Here is a 20,183-nt window from a genome sequence, read left to right as displayed (position 1 = left end):
GTAGTGCCCAGGGATGTGCGGGTTAGGGTGGATTGGCTGTGGTAAATTGTCCCATAGTGCCCAGGGATGTGTGGGTTAGGGTGGGATTGGCCGTAGTAAATTGTCCCGTAGTGCCCAGGGATGTGTGGGTTAGGGGGGATTGGACGTGCTAAATTGTCCCGTAATGCCCAGGGATGTGCAGGTTAGGGTGAGTTGGCCATGCTAAATTGTCCCGTAGTGCCCAGGGATGTGCGGGTTAGGGTGGATTGGCCGTGCTAAATTGTCCCGTAGTGCCCAGGGATGTGTGGGTTAGGGTGGATTGGCCGTGTTAAATTGCCCCGTAGTGCCCAGGGATGTGTGGATTAGGGTGGATTGGCCGTGCTAAATTGTCCCGTAGTGCCCAGGGATGTGCGGGTTAGAGTGGATTGGCCGTGCTAAATTGTCCCGTAGTGCCCAGGGATGCGTGGGTTAGGGTGGATTGGCCGTGCTAAATTGTCCCGTAGTGCCCAGGGATGTGTGGGTTAGGGTGGATTGGCCGTGCTAAATTGTCCCATAGTGTCAGGGATGTGCGGGTTAGGGTGGATTGGCCGTGCTAAATTGTCCCGTAGTGCCCAGGGATGTGCGGGTTAGGGTGGAGTGGCCGTGATAAATTGTCCCATAGTGCCCAGGGATGTGCGGGTTAGGGTGGGTTGGCCGTGCTAAATTGTCCCGTAGGACCCAGGGATGTGCGGGTTAGGGTGGGATTGGCCGTGCTAAATTGTCCCGTAGTGCCCAGGGATGTGCGGGTTAGTGTGGATTGGCCGTGCTAAATTGTCCCATAGTGCCCAGGGATGTGTGGGTTAGGGTGGCTTGGCCGTGCTAAATTGTCCCGTAGTGCCCAGGGATGTGCGGGTTACGGTGGATTGGCCGTGCTAAATTGTCCCGTAGTGCCCAAGGATGTGTGGGTTAGGGTGGATTGGCCGTGCTAAATTGTCCCGTAGTGCCCAGGGATGTGCGGGTTAGGGTGGATTGGCCGTGCTAAATTGTCCCGTAGTGCCCAGGGATGTGCGGGTTAGGGTGGATTGGCCGTGCTGAATTGTCCCGTAGTGCACAGGGATGTGCGGCTTAGGGTGGGATTGGCCATGCTAAATTATCCCGTAGTGCCCAGGGATGTGTGGGTTAGGGTGGATTGGCCGTGCTAAATTGTCCCGTAGTGCCCAGGGATGTGCGGGTTAGGGTGGAGTGGCCGTGCTAAATTGTCCCGTAGTGCCCAGGGATGTGCGGGTTAGGGTGAGATTGGCCGTGCTAAATTGTCCCGTAGTGCCCAGGGATGTGTGGGTTAGGGTGGATTGGCCGTGCTAAATTGTCCTGTAGTGCCCCGGGATGTGCGGGTTACGGTGGATTGGCCGTGCTAAATTGTCCCGTAGTGCCCAGGGATGTGTGGGTTCGGGTGGATTGGCCGTGCTAAATTGTCCCGTAGTGCCCAGGGATGTGCGTGTTAGGGTGGGATTGGCCGTGCTAAATTGTCCCGTAGTGCCCAGGGATGTATGGGTTAGGGTGGATTGACCGTGCTAAATTGTCCCGTAGTGCCCAGGGATGTGTGGGTTAGGGTGGATTGGCCGCGCTAAATAGTCCCGCAGTGCCCAGGGATGTGCGGGTTCGGGTGTGATTGGCCGTGCTAAATTGTCCCGTAGTGCACAGGGATGTGCGGGTTAGGGTGGGATTGGCTGTGTAAAATTGTCCCGTAGTGCCCAGGGATGTGCGGGTTAGGGTGGAATGGCCGTGCTAAATTGTCCCGTAGTGCCCAGGGATGTGCGGGTTAGGGTGGGATTGGCCGTCCTAAATTGTCCCGTAGTGCCCAGGGATGTGCGGGTTAGGGTGGATTGGCCGTGCTAAATTGTCCCGTAGTGCCCAGGGAAGTGCGGGTTAGAGTGGGATTGGCTGTGCTAAATTGTCCCATAGTGGCAGGAATGTGCGGGTTTGGGTGGATTGGCCGTGCTAAATTGTCCCGTAGTGCCCAGGGATGTGCGGGTTAGGGTGGGATTGGTCGTGCTAAATTGTCCCGTAGTGCCCAGGGATGTGCGGGTTACGGTGGATTGGCCGTGCTAAATTGTCCCGTCGTGCCCAGGGATGTGTGGGTTCGGGTGGATTGGCTGTGCTAAATTGTCCCGTAGTGCCCAGGGATGTGCGTGTTAGGGTGGGATTGGCCGTGCTAAATTGTCCCGTAGTGCCCAGGGATGTATGGGTTAGGGTGGATTGACCGTGCTAAATTGTCCCGTAGTGCCCAGGGATGTGCGGGTTCGGGTGTGATTGGCCGTGCTAAATCGCCCCGTAGAGCACAGGGATGTGCGGGTTAGGGTGAGATTGGCTGTGCAAAATTGTCCCGTAGTGCCCTGGGATGTGCGGGTTAGGGTGGAGTGGCTGTGCTAAATTGTCCTGTAGTGCCCAGGGATGTGCGTGTTAGGGTGGGTTGGCCGTGCTAAATTGTCCCGTAGTGCCCAGGGAAGTGCGGGTTAGGGTGGGTTGGCCATGCTAAATTGTCCCGTAGTACCCAGGGATGTGTGGGTTAGGGTGGATTGGCCGTGCTAAATTGTCCCGTAGTGCCCAGGGATGTGCGGGTTCGGGTGGGATTGGCCGTGCTAAATTGTCCCGTAGTGCCCAGGGATGTGCGGCTTAGGGTGGGATTGGCTGTGCTAAATTGTCCCGTAGTGCCCAGGGATGTGCGGGTTAGGGTGAGATTGGCCGTGCTAAATTGTCCCGTAGTGCCCAGGGATGTGTGGGTTAGGGTGGATTGGCCGTGCTAAATTGTCCCGTAGTGCCCAGGGATGTGTGGGTTCGGGTGGATTGGCCGTGCTAAATTGTCCCGTAGTGCCCAGGGATGTGCGGGTTAGGGTGGATTGGCCGTGCTAAATTGTCCCGTAGTGCCCAAGGATGTGTGGGTTCGGGTGGGTTGGCCATGATAAATTGTCCCGTAGTGCCCAGGGATGTGCGGGTTAGGGTGGGATTGGCCGTGCTAAATTCTCCCGTAGTGCCCAGGGATGTGCGGGTTAGGGTGGATTGGCCGTGCTAAATTGTCCCCTCGTGCCCAGGGATGTGCGGGTTAGGGTGGGATTGGCTGTGCTAAATTGTCCCGTAGTGCCCAGGGATGAGCGGGTTAGGGTAGATTGGCTGTGCTAAATTGTCCCGTAGTGCCCAGGGATGAGCGGGTTAGGGTAGATTGGCCGTGCTAAATTGTCCCGTAGTGCCCAGGGATGTGTGGGTTAGGGTTGATTGGCTGTGCTAAATTGTCCCATAGTGCCCAGGGATGTGCGGGATAGGGTGGATTGGCCGTGCTAAATTGTCCCATAGTGCCCAGGGATGTGGGGGTTAGGGTGGATTGGCCGTGCTAAATTGTCCCGTTGTGCACAGGGATGTGCGGCTAAGTGTGGGATTGGCCGTGCTAAATTGTCCCGTAGTGCCCAGGGATGTGCGGGTTAGGGTGGATTGGCCGTGCTAAATTGTCCCGTAGTGCCCAGAGATGTGCTGGTTCGGGTGGATTGGCCGTGCTAAATTGTCCCGTAGTGACCAGGGATGTGCGGGTTAGGGTGGATTGGCCGTGCTAAATTGCCCCGTAGTGCCCAGGGATGTGTGGGTTAGGGTGGGATTGGTCGTGCTAAATTGTCCCGTCGTGCCCAGGGATGTGCGGTTTCGGGTGGGATTGGCCGTGTTAAATTGTCCCGCAGTGCCCAGGGATGTGCGGGTTAGGGTGGGATTGGCCATACTAAATTGTCCCATACTGGCCAGGAATGTGCGGGTTTGGGTGGATTGGCCGTGCTAAATTGTCCCGTAGTGGCCAGGAATGTGTGGGTTCTAGTGGGACTGGCCGTGCTAAATTGTCCCGTAGTGCCCAGGGATGTGCAGGTTAGGGTGGATTGGCCGTGCTAAATTGTCCCGTAGTGCCCAGGGATGCGCGGGTTAGGGTGGATTGGCCGTGCTAAATTGTCCCGTAGTGCCCAAGGATGTGTGGGTTAGGGTGGATTGGCCGTGCTGAATTGCCCCGTAGTGCCCAGGGATGTGCGGGTTAGGGTGGACTGGCCGTGCTAAATTGTCCCATAGTGCCCAGGGATGTGCGGGTTCGGGTGGGATTGGCCGTGCTAAATTGTCCCGTAGTGCACAGGGATGTGCGCCTTAGGGTGGGATTGGCTGTGCTAAATTGTCCCGTAGTGCCCAGGGATGTGCGGGTTAGGGTGGGATTGGCCGTGCTAAATTGTCCCGTAGTGCCCAGGGATGTGCGGGTTACGGTGGATTGGCCGTGCTAAATTGTCCCGTAGTGCCCAGGGATGTGTGGGTCAGGGTGGATTGGCCGTGCTAAAGTGTCCCGTAGTGCCCAGGGATGTGCGGGTTTGGGTGTGATTGGCCGTGCTAAATTGTCCCGTAGTGCACAGGGATGTGCGGGTTAGGGTGGGATTGGCCGTGCTAAATTGTCCCGTAGTGCCCAGGGATGTGCGGGTTAGGGTGGATTGGCCGTGCTAAATTGTCCCGTAGTGCCCAAGGATGTGTGGGTTAGGGTGGATTGGCCGTGCTGAATTGCCCCGTAGTGCCCAGGGATGTGCGGGTTAGGGTGGACTGGCCGTGCTAAATTGTCCCATAGTGCCCAGGGATGTGCGGGTTCGGGTGGGATTGGCCGTGCTAAATTGTCCCGTAGTGCCCAGGGATGTGCGCCTTAGGGTGGGATTGGCTGTGCTAAATTGTCCCGTAGTGCCCAGGGATGTGCGGGTTAGGGTGGGATTGGCCGTGCTAAATTGTCCCGTAGTGCCCAGGGATGTGCGGGTTACGGTGGATTGGCCGTGCTAAATTGTCCCGTAGTGCCCAGGGATGTGTGGGTCAGGGTGGATTGGCCGTGCTAAAGTGTCCCGTAGTGCCCAGGGATGTGCGGGTTTGGGTGTGATTGGCCGTGCTAAATTGTCCCGTAGTGCACAGGGATGTGCGGGTTAGGGTGGGATTGGCTGTGCAAAATTGTCCCGTAGTGCCCAGGGATGTGCGGGTTAGGGTGGAGTGGCTGTGCTAAATTGTCCTGTAGTGCCCAGGGATGTGCGTGTTAGGGTGGGTTGGCCGTGCTAAATTGTCCCGTAGTGCCCAGGGAAGTGCGGGTTATGGTGGGTTGGCCATGCTAAATTGTCCCGTAGTACCCAGGGATGTGTGGGTTAGGGTGGATTGGCCGTGCTAAATTGTCCCGTAGAGCACAGGGATGTGCGGGTTAGGGTGAGATTGGCTGTGCAAAATTGTCCCGTAGTGCCCTGGGATGTGCGGGTTAGGGTGGAGTGGCTGTGCTAAATTGTCCTGTAGTGCCCAGGGATGTGCGTGTTAGGGTGGGTTGGCCGTGCTAAATTGTCCCGTAGTGCCCAGGGAAGTGCGGGTTAGGGTGGGTTGGCCATGCTAAATTGTCCCGTAGTACCCAGGGATGTGTGGGTTAGGGTGGATTGGCCGTGCTAAATTGTCCCGTAGTGCCCAGGGATGTGCGGGTTCGGGTGGGATTGGCCGTGCTAAATTGTCCCGTAGTGCCCAGGGATGTGCGGCTTAGGGTGGGATTGGCTGTGCTAAATTGTCCCGTAGTGCCCAGGGATGTGCGGGTTAGGGTGAGATTGGCCGTGCTAAATTGTCCCGTAGTGCCCAGGGATGTGTGGGTTAGGGTGGATTGGCCGTGCTAAATTGTCCCGTAGTGCCCAGGGATGTGTGGGTTCGGGTGGATTGGCCGTGCTAAATTGTCCCGTAGTGCCCAGGGAGGTGCGGGTTAGGGTGGATTGGCCGTGCTAAATTGTCCCGTAGTGCCCAAGGATGTGTGGGTTCGGGTGGGTTGGCCATGATAAATTGTCCCGTAGTGCCCAGGGATGTGCGGGTTAGGGTGGGATTGGCCGTGCTAAATTCTCCCGTAGTGCCCAGGGATGTGCGGGTTAGGGTGGATTGGCCGTGCTAAATTGTCCCCTCGTGCCCAGGGATGTGCGGGTTAGGGTGGGATTGGCTGTGCTAAATTGTCCCGTAGTGCCCAGGGATGAGCGGGTTAGGGTAGATTGGCCGTGCTAAATTGTCCCGTAGTGCCCAGGGATGTGTGGGTTAGGGTTGATTGGCTGTGCTAAATTGTCCCATAGTGCCCAGGGATGTGCGGGATAGGGTGGATTGGCCGTGCTAAATTGTCCCATAGTGCCCAGGGATGTGGGGGTTAGGGTGGATTGGCCGTGCTAAATTGTCCCGTTGTGCACAGGGATGTGCGGCTAAGTGTGGGATTGGCCGTGCTAAATTGTCCCGTAGTGCCCAGGGATGTGCGGGTTAGGGTGGATTGGCCGTGCTAAATTGTCCCGTAGTGCCCAGAGATGTGCTGGTTCGGGTGGATTGGCCGTGCTAAATTGTCCCGTAGTGACCAGGGATGTGCGGGTTAGGGTGGATTGGCCGTGCTAAATTGCCCCGTAGTGCCCAGGGATGTGTGGGTTAGGGTGGGATTGGTCGTGCTAAATTGTCCCGTCGTGCCCAGGGATGTGCGGTTTCGGGTGGGATTGGCCGTGTTAAATTGTCCCGCAGTGCCCAGGGATGTGCGGGTTAGGGTGGGATTGGCCATACTAAATTGTCCCATACTGGCCAGGAATGTGCGGGTTTGGGTGGATTGGCCGTGCTAAATTGTCCCGTAGTGGCCAGGAATGTGTGGGTTCTAGTGGGACTGGCCGTGCTAAATTGTCCCGTAGTGCCCAGGGATGTGCAGGTTAGGGTGGATTGGCCGTGCTAAATTGTCCCCTCGTGCCCAGGGATGTGCGGGTTAGGGTGGGATTGGCTGTGCTAAATTGTCCCGTAGTGCCCAGGGATGAGCGGGTTAGGGTAGATTGGCTGTGCTAAATTGTCCCGTAGTGCCCAGGGATGAGCGGGTTAGGGTAGATTGGCCGTGCTAAATTGTCCCGTAGTGCCCAGGGATGTGTGGGTTAGGGTTGATTGGCTGTGCTAAATTGTCCCATAGTGCCCAGGGATGTGCGGGATAGGGTGGATTGGCCGTGCTAAATTGTCCCATAGTGCCCAGGGATGTGGGGGTTAGGGTGGATTGGCCGTGCTAAATTGTCCCGTTGTGCACAGGGATGTGCGGCTAAGTGTGGGATTGGCCGTGCTAAATTGTCCCGTAGTGCCCAGGGATGTGCGGGTTAGGGTGGATTGGCCGTGCTAAATTGTCCCGTAGTGCCCAGAGATGTGCTGGTTCGGGTGGATTGGCCGTGCTAAATTGTCCCGTAGTGACCAGGGATGTGCGGGTTAGGGTGGATTGGCCGTGCTAAATTGCCCCGTAGTGCCCAGGGATGTGTGGGTTAGGGTGGGATTGGTCGTGCTAAATTGTCCCGTCGTGCCCAGGGATGTGCGGTTTCGGGTGGGATTGGCCGTGTTAAATTGTCCCGCAGTGCCCAGGGATGTGCGGGTTAGGGTGGGATTGGCCATACTAAATTGTCCCATACTGGCCAGGAATGTGCGGGTTTGGGTGGATTGGCCGTGCTAAATTGTCCCGTAGTGGCCAGGAATGTGTGGGTTCTAGTGGGACTGGCCGTGCTAAATTGTCCCGTAGTGCCCAGGGATGTGCAGGTTAGGGTGGATTGGCCGTGCTAAATTGTCCCGTAGTGCCCAGGGATGCGCGGGTTAGGGTGGATTGGCCGTGCTAAATTGTCCCGTAGTGCCCAAGGATGTGTGGGTTAGGGTGGATTGGCCGTGCTGAATTGCCCCGTAGTGCCCAGGGATGTGCGGGTTAGGGTGGACTGGCCGTGCTAAATTGTCCCATAGTGCCCAGGGATGTGCGGGTTCGGGTGGGATTGGCCGTGCTAAATTGTCCCGTAGTGCACAGGGATGTGCGCCTCAGGGTGGGATTGGCTGTGCTAAATTGTCCCGTAGTGCCCAGGGATGTGCGGGTTAGGGTGGGATTGGCCGTGCTAAATTGTCCCGTAGTGCCCAGGGATGTGCGGGTTACGGTGGATTGGCCGTGCTAAATTGTCCCGTAGTGCCCAGGGATGTGTGGGTCAGGGTGGATTGGCCGTGCTAAAGTGTCCCGTAGTGCCCAGGGATGTGCGGGTTTGGGTGTGATTGGCCGTGCTAAATTGTCCCGTAGTGCACAGGGATGTGCGGGTTAGGGTGGGATTGGCCGTGCTAAATTGTCCCGTAGTGCCCAGGGATGTGCGGGTTAGGGTGGATTGGCCGTGCTAAATTGTCCCGTAGTGCCCAAGGATGTGTGGGTTAGGGTGGATTGGCCGTGCTGAATTGCCCCGTAGTGCCCAGGGATGTGCGGGTTAGGGTGGACTGGCCGTGCTAAATTGTCCCATAGTGCCCAGGGATGTGCGGGTTCGGGTGGGATTGGCCGTGCTAAATTGTCCCGTAGTGCCCAGGGATGTGCGCCTTAGGGTGGGATTGGCTGTGCTAAATTGTCCCGTAGTGCCCAGGGATGTGCGGGTTAGGGTGGGATTGGCCGTGCTAAATTGTCCCGTAGTGCCCAGGGATGTGCGGGTTACGGTGGATTGGCCGTGCTAAATTGTCCCGTAGTGCCCAGGGATGTGTGGGTCAGGGTGGATTGGCCGTGCTAAAGTGTCCCGTAGTGCCCAGGGATGTGCGGGTTTGGGTGTGATTGGCCGTGCTAAATTGTCCCGTAGTGCACAGGGATGTGCGGGTTAGGGTGGGATTGGCTGTGCAAAATTGTCCCGTAGTGCCCAGGGATGTGCGGGTTAGGGTGGAGTGGCTGTGCTAAATTGTCCTGTAGTGCCCAGGGATGTGCGTGTTAGGGTGGGTTGGCCGTGCTAAATTGTCCCGTAGTGCCCAGGGAAGTGCGGGTTAGGGTGGGTTGGCCATGCTAAATTGTCCCGTAGTACCCAGGGATGTGTGGGTTAGGGTGGATTGGCCGTGCTAAATTGTCCCGTAGAGCACAGGGATGTGCGGGTTAGGGTGAGATTGGCTGTGCAAAATTGTCCCGTAGTGCCCTGGGATGTGCGGGTTAGGGTGGAGTGGCTGTGCTAAATTGTCCTGTAGTGCCCAGGGATGTGCGTGTTAGGGTGGGTTGGCCGTGCTAAATTGTCCCGTAGTGCCCAGGGAAGTGCGGGTTAGGGTGGGTTGGCCATGCTAAATTGTCCCGTAGTACCCAGGGATGTGTGGGTTAGGGTGGATTGGCCGTGCTAAATTGTCCCGTAGTGCCCAGGGATGTGCGGGTTCGGGTGGGATTGGCCGTGCTAAATTGTCCCGTAGTGCCCAGGGATGTGCGGCTTAGGGTGGGATTGGCTGTGCTAAATTGTCCCGTAGTGCCCAGGGATGTGCGGGTTAGGGTGAGATTGGCCGTGCTAAATTGTCCCGTAGTGCCCAGGGATGTGTGGGTTAGGGTGGATTGGCCGTGCTAAATTGTCCCGTAGTGCCCAGGGATGTGTGGGTTCGGGTGGATTGGCCGTGCTAAATTGTCCCGTAGTGCCCAGGGAGGTGCGGGTTAGGGTGGATTGGCCGTGCTAAATTGTCCCGTAGTGCCCAAGGATGTGTGGGTTCGGGTGGGTTGGCCATGATAAATTGTCCCGTAGTGCCCAGGGATGTGCGGGTTAGGGTGGGATTGGCCGTGCTAAATTCTCCCGTAGTGCCCAGGGATGTGCGGGTTAGGGTGGATTGGCCGTGCTAAATTGTCCCCTCGTGCCCAGGGATGTGCGGGTTAGGGTGGGATTGGCTGTGCTAAATTGTCCCGTAGTGCCCAGGGATGAGCGGGTTAGGGTAGATTGGCCGTGCTAAATTGTCCCGTAGTGCCCAGGGATGTGTGGGTTAGGGTTGATTGGCTGTGCTAAATTGTCCCATAGTGCCCAGGGATGTGCGGGATAGGGTGGATTGGCCGTGCTAAATTGTCCCATAGTGCCCAGGGATGTGGGGGTTAGGGTGGATTGGCCGTGCTAAATTGTCCCGTTGTGCACAGGGATGTGCGGCTAAGTGTGGGATTGGCCGTGCTAAATTGTCCCGTAGTGCCCAGGGATGTGCGGGTTAGGGTGGATTGGCCGTGCTAAATTGTCCCGTAGTGCCCAGAGATGTGCTGGTTCGGGTGGATTGGCCGTGCTAAATTGTCCCGTAGTGACCAGGGATGTGCGGGTTAGGGTGGATTGGCCGTGCTAAATTGCCCCGTAGTGCCCAGGGATGTGTGGGTTAGGGTGGGATTGGTCGTGCTAAATTGTCCCGTCGTGCCCAGGGATGTGCGGTTTCGGGTGGGATTGGCCGTGTTAAATTGTCCCGCAGTGCCCAGGGATGTGCGGGTTAGGGTGGGATTGGCCATACTAAATTGTCCCATACTGGCCAGGAATGTGCGGGTTTGGGTGGATTGGCCGTGCTAAATTGTCCCGTAGTGGCCAGGAATGTGTGGGTTCTAGTGGGACTGGCCGTGCTAAATTGTCCCGTAGTGCCCAGGGATGTGCAGGTTAGGGTGGATTGGCCGTGCTAAATTGTCCCGTAGTGCCCAGGGATGTGCGGGTTAGGGTGGATTGGCCGTGCTAAATTGTCCCGTAGTGCCCAAGGATGTGTGGGTTAGGGTGGATTGGCCGTGCTGAATTGCCCCGTAGTGCCCAGGGATGTGCGGGTTAGGGTGGACTGGCCGTGCTAAATTGTCCCATAGTGCCCAGGGATGTGCGGGTTCGGGTGGGATTGGCCGTGCTAAATTGTCCCGTAGTGCACAGGGATGTGCGCCTTAGGGTGGGATTGGCTGTGCTAAATTGTCCCGTAGTGCCCAGGGATGTGCGGGTTAGGGTGGGATTGGCCGTGCTAAATTGTCCCGTAGTGCCCAGGGATGTGCGGGTTACGGTGGATTGGCCGTGCTAAATTGTCCCGTAGTGCCCAGGGATGTGTGGGTCAGGGTGGATTGGCCGTGCTAAAGTGTCCCGTAGTGCCCAGGGATGTGCGGGTTTGGGTGTGATTGGCCGTGCTAAATTGTCCCGTAGTGCACAGGGATGTGCGGGTTAGGGTGGGATTGGCCGTGCTAAATTGTCCCGTAGTGCCCAGGGATGTGCGGGTTAGGGTGGATTGGCCGTGCTAAATTGTCCCGTAGTGCCCAAGGATGTGTGGGTTAGGGTGGATTGGCCGTGCTGAATTGCCCCGTAGTGCCCAGGGATGTGCGGGTTAGGGTGGACTGGCCGTGCTAAATTGTCCCATAGTGCCCAGGGATGTGCGGGTTCGGGTGGGATTGGCCGTGCTAAATTGTCCCGTAGTGCCCAGGGATGTGCGCCTTAGGGTGGGATTGGCTGTGCTAAATTGTCCCGTAGTGCCCAGGGATGTGCGGGTTAGGGTGGGATTGGCCGTGCTAAATTGTCCCGTAGTGCCCAGGGATGTGCGGGTTACGGTGGATTGGCCGTGCTAAATTGTCCCGTAGTGCCCAGGGATGTGTGGGTCAGGGTGGATTGGCCGTGCTAAAGTGTCCCGTAGTGCCCAGGGATGTGCGGGTTTGGGTGTGATTGGCCGTGCTAAATTGTCCCGTAGTGCACAGGGATGTGCGGGTTAGGGTGGGATTGGCTGTGCAAAATTGTCCCGTAGTGCCCAGGGATGTGCGGGTTAGGGTGGAGTGGCCGTGCTAAATTGTCCTGTAGTGCCCAGGGATGTGCGGGTTAGGGTGGGATTGGCCGTCTTAAATTGTCCCGTAGTGCCCAGGGATGTGCGGGTTAGGGTGGATTGGCCGTGCTAAATTGTCCCGTAGTGCCCAGGGAAGTGCGGGTTAGGGTTGGTTGGCCGTGCTAAATTGTCCCGTTGTGCCCAGGGATGTGTGGGTTAGGGTGGATTGGCCGTGCTAAATTGTCCCGTAGTGCCTAGGGAAGTGCGGGTTAGGGTGGATTGGCCGTGCTAAATTGTCCCATAGTGCCCAGGGATGTGCGGGTTAGGGTGGATTGGCCGTGCTAAATTCTCCCGTAGTGCCCAGGGATGTGCGGGATAGTGTGGATTGGCCGTGCTAAATTGTCACCTAGTGCCCAGGGATGTGCGGGTTAGGGTTGATTGGCTGTGCTAAATTGCCCCGTAGTGCCCAGGGATGTGTGGGTTAGGGTGGGATTGGCTGTGCTAAATTGTCCCGTAGTGCCCAGGGATGTGTGGGTTAGGGTGGATTCGCCATGCTAAATTGTCCCGTAGTGCCCAGGGATGTGCAGGTTCGGGTAGGATTGGCCGTGCTAAATTGTCCCGTAGTGCCCAGGGATGTGCGGGTTAGGGTGGGATTGGCCATGCTAAATTGTCCCATAGTGGCCAGGAATGTGCGGGTTTGGGTGGATTGGCCGTGCTAAATTGTCCCGTAGTGCCCAGGGATGTGCGGGTTTGGGTGGATTGGCCGTGCTAAATTGTCCCGTAGTGCCCAGGGATGTGCGGGTTAGGGTGGATTGGCCGTGCTAAATTGCCCCGTAGTGCCCAGGGATGTGCGGGTTAGAGTGGGATTGGCTGTGCTAAATTGTCCCGTCGTGCCCAGCGATGTGCGGGTTAGGGTGGATTGGACGTGCTAAATTGTCCCGTAGTGCCCAGGAATGTGTGGGTTAGGGTGGATTGGCCGTGCTAAATTGCCCCGTAGTGCCCAGGGATGTGTGGGTTAGGGTGGATTGGCCGTGCTAAATCGTCCCGTAGTGCCGAGGGATGTGCGGGTTAGGGTGGATTGGCCGTGATAAATTGCCCCGTAGTGCCGAGGGACGTGTGGGTTAGGGTGGGATTGGTCGTGCTAAATTGCCCCGTAGTGCCCAGGGATGTGCGGGGTAGGGTGGAATTGGCCGTGCTGAATTGTCCCGTAGTGGCCAGGAATGTGCGGGTTAGAGTGGGACTGGCCGTGCTAAATTGCCCCGTAGTGCCCAGGGATGTGCGGGTCAGGGTGGGATTGGCCGTGCTAAATTGTCCCGTAGTGCCCAGGGATGTGTGGGTTAGGGTGATTTGGCCGTGCTAAATTGCCCCGTAGTGCCCAGGGATGTGTGGGTTCGGGTGATTTGGCCGTGTGAAATGCAGGATTACAGGGATGGGGTTAGGATCCTGTTGGGAGCGTTGGGTGTGGACCTGATGAGCCAGAGAGCCCCTTCTCTTGTCATTCATTGCTGACAATTGAAAAAGTTTTGACTACATTGGAAGATGGCTTACTTGAATGTGGGATCTTCCCTTTCTGCTTTCCGTTTGTTTTCTTTTCTCCAGCCTCTTCCACTGCTTCGTTCTTTTCATTCTCCCTGTGTCGTCTCCTCTTTCCTCGATACCCTCTGCTTTCCCCTCGATTCTCCTCATCCCACTTGTCCCTGGTTGGCTCCCTGTCCTCAATTTCTTGCCCATACTCTTCCATCTCCCCTGCTCTCGGTGTCCCCTCACCTGTCTCCTCACTCTGCTTTCTTTTAGCTCTGCCTCCCTCCCTCCTTCGCTCTGGTTCCTACACCTTCTTCCTCCTCTCTCTCATCATCTTTCGCCCTGTGCTGTCTTGTTCTCTGTCTTCCTGTTCATTTTCCTCAGCCCTCTTTCCCTCACCCTCTTGCACACACTGTCCTTTCAGTTTGTCTCTCCTCGGGCTCAGAACGTGACCATTACTACCCGCTCTGGGGAATCTCCCAGAGGGTCTAGAATCTAATCTGCTCCATTCTGACATGACAAACTCACTGTGATGGAACAAATAGGTGATTCCTTTGAACTGTTGGGCAGTGACCCCTTAGAATGGCGCAGCCTTCCATGAAAAATAAGGCCATTCAGCCTACCGCCTCTGTCCCATCTCTTTCGAAGACCTCCAATCAGTCCCACTGTCTCCAAAGCTCCCCCTCCTGTTCTTTCCTGTTGCATATCTGTCCCCCTTACAAATCTTCGCTGATTCCTTTTCCCTTCTTAACTGAACCAGCCCCATTTACCAGCATTTGCCCCCCTATCCCTCTAACCCCTTCCTATCCATGTCCCCATCCTGATGCCTTTTAAATGCTGTAACTGTACCAGCCCCCACCCACCTCCTCGTTCCATACACGCACCACCCTCTGTGTGAAAAAGTTACCCCTCAGGGCCCTTTCCCCTCTCACCTTAAACCTATGCCCCTCTAGTTTTGGACTCCCCCTACCCCGGGGGAAAAGACCTTGTCTATCCGCCTGCCCAAGCCCCTCATGGTTTTATAAACCTCTATAAGGTCCCCCCCTCAGCCTCCGACACTCCGGGAAAAACAGCCCCAGCCTCTCCCTGTAGCTCAAACCCTCCGACATCCCTGTAAATCTTTTCCTGACCCTTTCACAACATCCTTCCTGTAGCAGTGAGACCAGGATTGGACGCAGTATTCCCAAAGTGGCCCTAACCAATGTCCTGTACAGCCCCAACATGACCCTCCCAACTCCCTCTACTCAACGCACTGACCCATAAAGGGAAGTGTACCGAACACCTTCCTCACCGCCCTGTCTACCTGCGACTCCACTTTCAGGGAGCTCTGTACCTGCCCCCCCAAGGTCTCTCTGTTCAGTGACACTCCCCAGGGCCTCACCATTAAGTGTATTAGTCCTGCCCTGATGTGCCTTTCCCCAAAATGCAGCTCCTCACATCTATGATTTTGTGAAGGGGATTTCAGGTCTAAAGGACAAATCTTTAAGGTGAGAGGAGAAAGATTAAAAAAAACACTAGGGGCAGATTTTTTACACATAGGGTGGTTCTTCTGTGGAATGAACGTCCAGAGGTTACAGCGTTTAAAAGACATTTGGATAAGTAAGTGAATAGGAAAGGTTTGGAGGGATATGGGCCAGGAGCAGGCAGGTGGGACTAGTTTAGTTTGGGACAATGGTCAGCACAGACTGGTTGGGCTGAAGCGTCTGTTTCTGTGCTGTATGAACCTACGACTCTAATCATGTTACCATCAATGGTCCTTTCTGTTACCCTTTCTTTAAAATCTGGTGATATTGGAGCTGGGATGGTCATGTTGTAGCTGTACAGGACATTGGTGAGGGCCGCTTTGGGAATACTGCGTTCAATCCTGGTCTCCCTGCTACAGGAAGGATGTTGTGAAAGGGTCAGGAAAGATTTACAGGGATGTCGGAGGGTTTGAGCTACAGGGAGAGGCTGAGGCTGTTTTCCCCGGAGCGTCGGAGGCTGTGGGGAAACCTTATAGAGGTTTATAAAACCATGAGGGGCATGGATAGGGGGGATAGGCAAGGTCTTTTACCCCAGGGGTAGGGGGAGCCCAAAACTAGAGGGGCATTGGTTTAAGGTGAGAGGGGAACGGGACCTGAGGGGTAACTTTTTCACACAGAGGGTGGTGCGTGTATGGAAGGAGGAAGTGGGTGGGGGCTGGTACAGTTACAGCATTTAAAAGGCATCAGGATGGGGGCATGGATAGGAAGGGGTTAGGGGGGCAAATACTGGCAAATGGTTAATACAAGATAACTGAGTCAGCACAGATGGGTTGGCCCGAAGGGTCTGTTTCCATGCTGTGCAGCTCTACAACCCAAAAGGTTTATGAAGGGGATGGATGTTGGGGTTGGGCCTGGGCTTAGCCAATGTGAACCCCTTGATTAATCTGCTCTCGTTGTCTCCAGGCAGCACTGTGAGATCTTCGAATAATAACACACTGCACACCTTCTATTGGCCAATAGGACGAGGCAGATACATCGCTTGGAGAGGGGGAATGGCCAATGGGCTTTCGCCTGGGCATTCTAGAACACCCATTGGTCGGGGGCAGAGTGGTGGTCGAACCCAGGGGTCAGTTATTAAAGGAAGCAGGGATCACGGACACACGCTTCAGGAGGGACAGAGGGGAATTTGCTCAGGACTGGGGCTCACTTCGATGGGAGACATCGTCATAACGGGGTGTGAGGGGAGGGGCATAAATATGGCCATTGGCTAAAATAAAATTGCACCCCCCCACTTCTCAAAATAGGCCAGAAGGTAAATAAATGAGGGAGGGGGTCAGTCTAAAACCCCATCTCGCAAGAACGGCGAGGACATCAACATCGAGATTGAGGATCGAGGGGATCTGAGTTGCGAGGGAGGAGGTTCCGATCAAGGAGGTGGGGTTGGGTGGGGCGATGGGATGGGGAGGGCCAGAACGAGGGAGAAACCGTAGCCCCGGCAGCAGGAGGGTCGCTCGGCCGGGAGTTTGGAGAGTGTGGATTGGCGAGAATCAGAGAACGGAACCGGACTGTGGGGTAGAGGGGGAGAGTGAGGGACCTTCGGGCAGAGAGGGCGGTCGGGATGCAGGACTAAAGGGAATAGGGTCTCCAGGACATTTCCAATGGAACACAGGATTAACGCTCCACTCAGTATCTAACCCCGTGCTGTCCCTGTCCCCTGACAGTGTTTGATGGGGGACAATGTAGAGGTAGCTTTACTCTGTATCTAACCCTGTGCTGTCCCTGTCCTGGGAGTGTTTGATGGAGGACAGTGCAGAGGGAGCTTTATTTTCAGTTTAAAAGAGTAGAAGGAGCCTTGCCTCAGGTGTGCTGCACTGTCGGAGGGTCAGCACCGAGGGAGTGGGTGCTGTCGGATGGTCAGTGCTGAGGGAGTGGGAGCTGTCGGATGGTCAGTGCTGAAGGAGCGGGCGCTGTTGGAGGGTCAGGGCTGAGGGAGTGGGCGCTGTCGGAGGGTCAGCGCTGAGGGAGCGGGCACTGTCAGAGGGTCGGCGCTGAGGGAGCGGGCGCTGTCGGAGGGTCAGTGCTGAGGGAGCGGGCGCTGTCGGAGGGTCGGCGCTGAGGGAGCGGGCGCTGTCGGAGGGTCAGTGCTGAGGGAGCGGGCGCTGTCGGAGGGTCAGTGCTGATGGAGCGGGTGCTGTCGGAGGGTCAGTGCTGAGGGAGCGGGCACTGTCGGAGGGTCAGTGCTGAGGGAGCGGGCACTGTCGGAGGGTCAGTGCCGGGGGAGTGGGTGCTGTCGGAGGGTCAGTGCTGAGGGAGCGGGCGCAGTCGGAGGGTCAGTGCCGGGGGAGTGGGCGCTGTCGGAGGGTCAGTGCTGAGGGAGCGGGCGCTGTCGGAGGGTCAGTGCTGATGGAGCGGGCGCTGTCGGAGGGTCAGTGCTGAGGGAGCGGGCACTGTCGGAGGGTCAGCGCTGATGGAGTGGGCACTGTCGGAGGGTCAGTGCTGAGGGAGCCGGCGCTGTCAGAGGGTCAGTGCTGAGGGAGCGGGCGCTGTCGGATTCCTGCATTCCCATCACTGCGGGCCGAGTATGAGGAATATCGGTGCAGTATCCCGGTGATGGGCGACATTGGCAAAGGATGGGGTTGGGGGGGGGGCGGGCGCAGGAGGGGACCGTTAGTTTTGGTGTCCCCCCTGGAGTGACCCGCTCCCCCCCCTCCTCTCTCTCCTTGTCCAGGTGACATGCCGACTCGGAATAAAATCCTGAGGGCCGCCTGGAAGAGTCTGAACCGGGGACAGGCCGAGCCCTGGAAGGAGAGGTTGAGGGTCCTTGTCCTGAAGTGGATTTACATCCTGACAGGCCACCCCAGGAAAGCCCGCTACACTGTCTACAGGAAACGCCGGCCCCAGATGTGCTTTGAGTCCTTGTGCCTCTGTTGCCCTGAGCTCGAGTGCTGGAAGCGGGCGGATGAGTTGCTGGCAGCACAGGCCAAGCTTCGGCCTCCGCAGCAGGCCAGCATCGAGGAGGACAATGTCGTGAAGGAGTGCTTGCGAAGCACTGGCGGCCTAATCTTCGGCTTGACCTTCACCAGCGTCTACGGCCTGTTTGTCCTCTTCATCCAGGAATACAACCTGTGGTACTGCCTGGTCGCCACCATCACCATCGCTGTCCTCCTGGGCCTGGGAATGGGCCTCTCCGCCAAAATCCGTGTCAACGTCCTCCTCATGGTGCCCCACATTTTCTCCAGTGAGTTCGTCCCCTTCCTGCGCACCTATCCCCACTTACACCCGGTCGGAGAGAGGGCGGGGGGCTCTGGATTTGGGGAACCGCTCCACATCAACATTCCCGCTCCATGCTAGCCTCCCTCCCCCCAACAACTTCAGACTATGGCCCCAGGCCTCTCATGTGTTTGTCCAGAGCCCCCCTTCAATGAGGCTAACCCTGTTTCTAAGTTGCCCCTCGCCACACCCCCACCACATCCCCAATTCTACCCCCCAACTACTCCCCGTGGGAGTGAGTTTCCCATTGTCCCCCAACCAACACTCCCCGCGGGAGCGAGTCCCCCATTCTCCCCTCACCCAAATGCCCACAGGAGCAGGTCCCTCATTCTCTCAGAGATAATGGGAACTGCAGATGCTGGAGAATTCCAAGATAATAAAATGTGAGGCTGGATGAACACAGCAGGCCAAGCAGCATCTCAGGAGCACAAAAGCTGACGTTTCGGGCCTAGACCCTTCATCAGACAGGGGGATGGGGTGAGGGTTCTGGAATAAATAGGGAGAGAGGGGGAGGAGGACCGAAGATGGAGAGTAAAGAAGATAGGTGGAGAGAGTATAGGTGGGGAGGTAGGGAGGGGATAGGTCAGTCCAGGGAAGACGGACAGGTCAAGGAGGTGGGATGAGGTTAGTAGGTAGCTGGGGGTGCGGCTTGGGGTGGGAGGAAGGGATGGGTGAGAGGAAGAACCGGTTAGGGAGGCAGAGACAGGTTGGACTGGTTTTGGGATGCAGTGGGTGGGGGGGAAGAGCTGGGCTGGTTGTGTGGTGCAGTGGGGGGAGGGGACGAACTGGGCTGGTTTAGGGATGCGGTGGGGGAAGGGGAGATTTTGAAACTGGTGAAGCCCACATTGATACCATATGGCTGCAGGGTTCCCAAGCGGAATATGAGTTGCTGTTCCTGCAACCTTCGGGTGGCATCATTGTGGCAGTGCAGGAGGCCGATGATGGACATGTCATCTAGAGAATGGGAGGGGGAGTGGAAATGGTTGGCGACTGGGAGGTGCAGTTGTTTGTTGCGAACTGAGCGGAGGTGTTCTGCAAAGCGGTCCCCAAGCCTCCGCTTGGTTTCCCCAATGTAGAGGAAGCCGCACCGGGTGCAGTGGATGCAGTATACCACATTGGCAGATGTGCAGGTGAACCTCGGCTTAATATGGAATGTCATCTTGGGGCCTGGGATAGGGGTGAGGGAGAAGGTGTGGGGACAAGTGTAGCATTTCCTGCGGTTGCAGGGGAAGGTGCCGGGTGTGGCGGGGTTGGAGGGCAGTGTGGAGCGAACAAGGGAGTCACGGAGAGAGTGGTCTCTCCGGAAAGCAGACAGCGGGGGGGGATGGAAAAATGTCTTGGGTGGTGGGGTCGGATTGTAAATGGCGGAAGTGTCGGAGGATGATGCGTTGTATCCGGAGGTTGGTAGGGTGGTGTGTGAGAACGAGGGGGATCCTCTAGGGGCGGTTGTGGCGGGGGCGGGGTGTGAGGGATGTGTTGCGGGAAATACAGGAGACGCGATTAAGGGCGTTCTCGATCACTGTGGGGGGAAAGTTGCGGCCCTTAAAGAACTTGGACATCTGGGATGTGCGGGAGTGGAATGTCTTATCGTGGGAGCAGATGCGGCGGAGGCGGAGGAATTGGGAATAGGGGATGGAATTTTTGCAGGAGGGGGGGTGGGACGAGGTGTATTCTAGGTAGCTGTGGGAGTCGGTGGGCTTGAAATGGACATCAGTTACAAGCTGGTTGCCTGAGATGGAGACTGAGAGGTCCAGGAAGGTGAGGGATGTGCTGGAGATGGCCCAGGTGAACTGAAGGTTGGGGTGGAAGGTGTTGGTGAAGTGGATGAACTGTTCGAGCTCCTCTGGGGAGCAAGAGGTGGCGCCGATACAGTCATCAATGTACCGGAGGAAGAGGTGGGATTGGGGCCTGTGTAGGTGCGGAAGAGGGACTGTTCCACGTAACCTACAAAGAGGCAGGCATAGCTGGGGCCCATGCGGGTACCCATGGCCACCCCCTTAGTCTGTAGGAAGTGGGAGGAGTCAAAAGAGAAGTTGTTGAGTGTGAGGACGAGTTCGGCTCGGCGGATGAGGGCGTCGGTGGAGGGGGACTGGTCGGGCCTGCGGGACAGGAAGAAGCGGAGGGCCTTGAGGCCATCTCCATGCGGAATGCAGGTGTACAGGGACTGGACGTCCATGATGAATATGAGGTGTTGGGGGCCAGGGAATTGGAAGTCCTGGAGGAGGTGGAGGGCGTGGGTGGTGTCACGGTGGGCACCATTCACGACCTCATCACCTCAGGGGACCTCCCACCCACAGCCTCCAACCTCATTGTTCCCCAGCCCCACACGGCCCGTTTCTATCTCCTTCCCAAAATCCACAAACCTGCCTGCCCTGGTCGACCCATCGTCTCAGCCTGCTCCTGCCCAACTGAACTCATCTCCACCTATCTGGACTC

At 57.0% G+C, this 20,183-nt stretch overlaps 2 protein-coding genes across 2 annotated transcripts in view; one reads left to right on the top strand and one right to left on the bottom strand.

Moving 5' to 3' along the window:
• Nucleotides 1-13,234, bottom strand: part of dcst1 (DC-STAMP domain containing 1) — a 97,058-nt gene extending 83,824 nt beyond the window's left edge. Inside the window, exon 1 of the mRNA XM_059642982.1 lies at nucleotides 13,042-13,234. Coding sequence (XP_059498965.1) covers nucleotides 13,042-13,234 — 193 coding nt within the window. The remainder of the gene's footprint in view (nucleotides 1-13,041) is intronic.
• Nucleotides 13,235-17,210: 3,976 nt separating this feature from the next.
• The window catches only part of dcst2 (DC-STAMP domain containing 2), a 44,499-nt gene continuing 41,526 nt past the window's right edge, over nucleotides 17,211-20,183 (top strand). The window contains exon 1 of the mRNA XM_059642981.1: nucleotides 17,211-17,715. Within this exon, the coding sequence (XP_059498964.1) occupies nucleotides 17,211-17,715 (505 nt within the window). The remainder of the gene's footprint in view (nucleotides 17,716-20,183) is intronic.

Source organism: Stegostoma tigrinum, chromosome 47 (genome assembly GCF_030684315.1).
Source record: "Stegostoma tigrinum isolate sSteTig4 chromosome 47, sSteTig4.hap1, whole genome shotgun sequence".
Lineage (NCBI taxonomy): Eukaryota > Metazoa > Chordata > Chondrichthyes > Orectolobiformes > Stegostomatidae > Stegostoma > Stegostoma tigrinum.
Note: the sequence above shows the minus strand (reverse complement) of the source record. Positions and strands in the feature narration are given on the sequence as shown.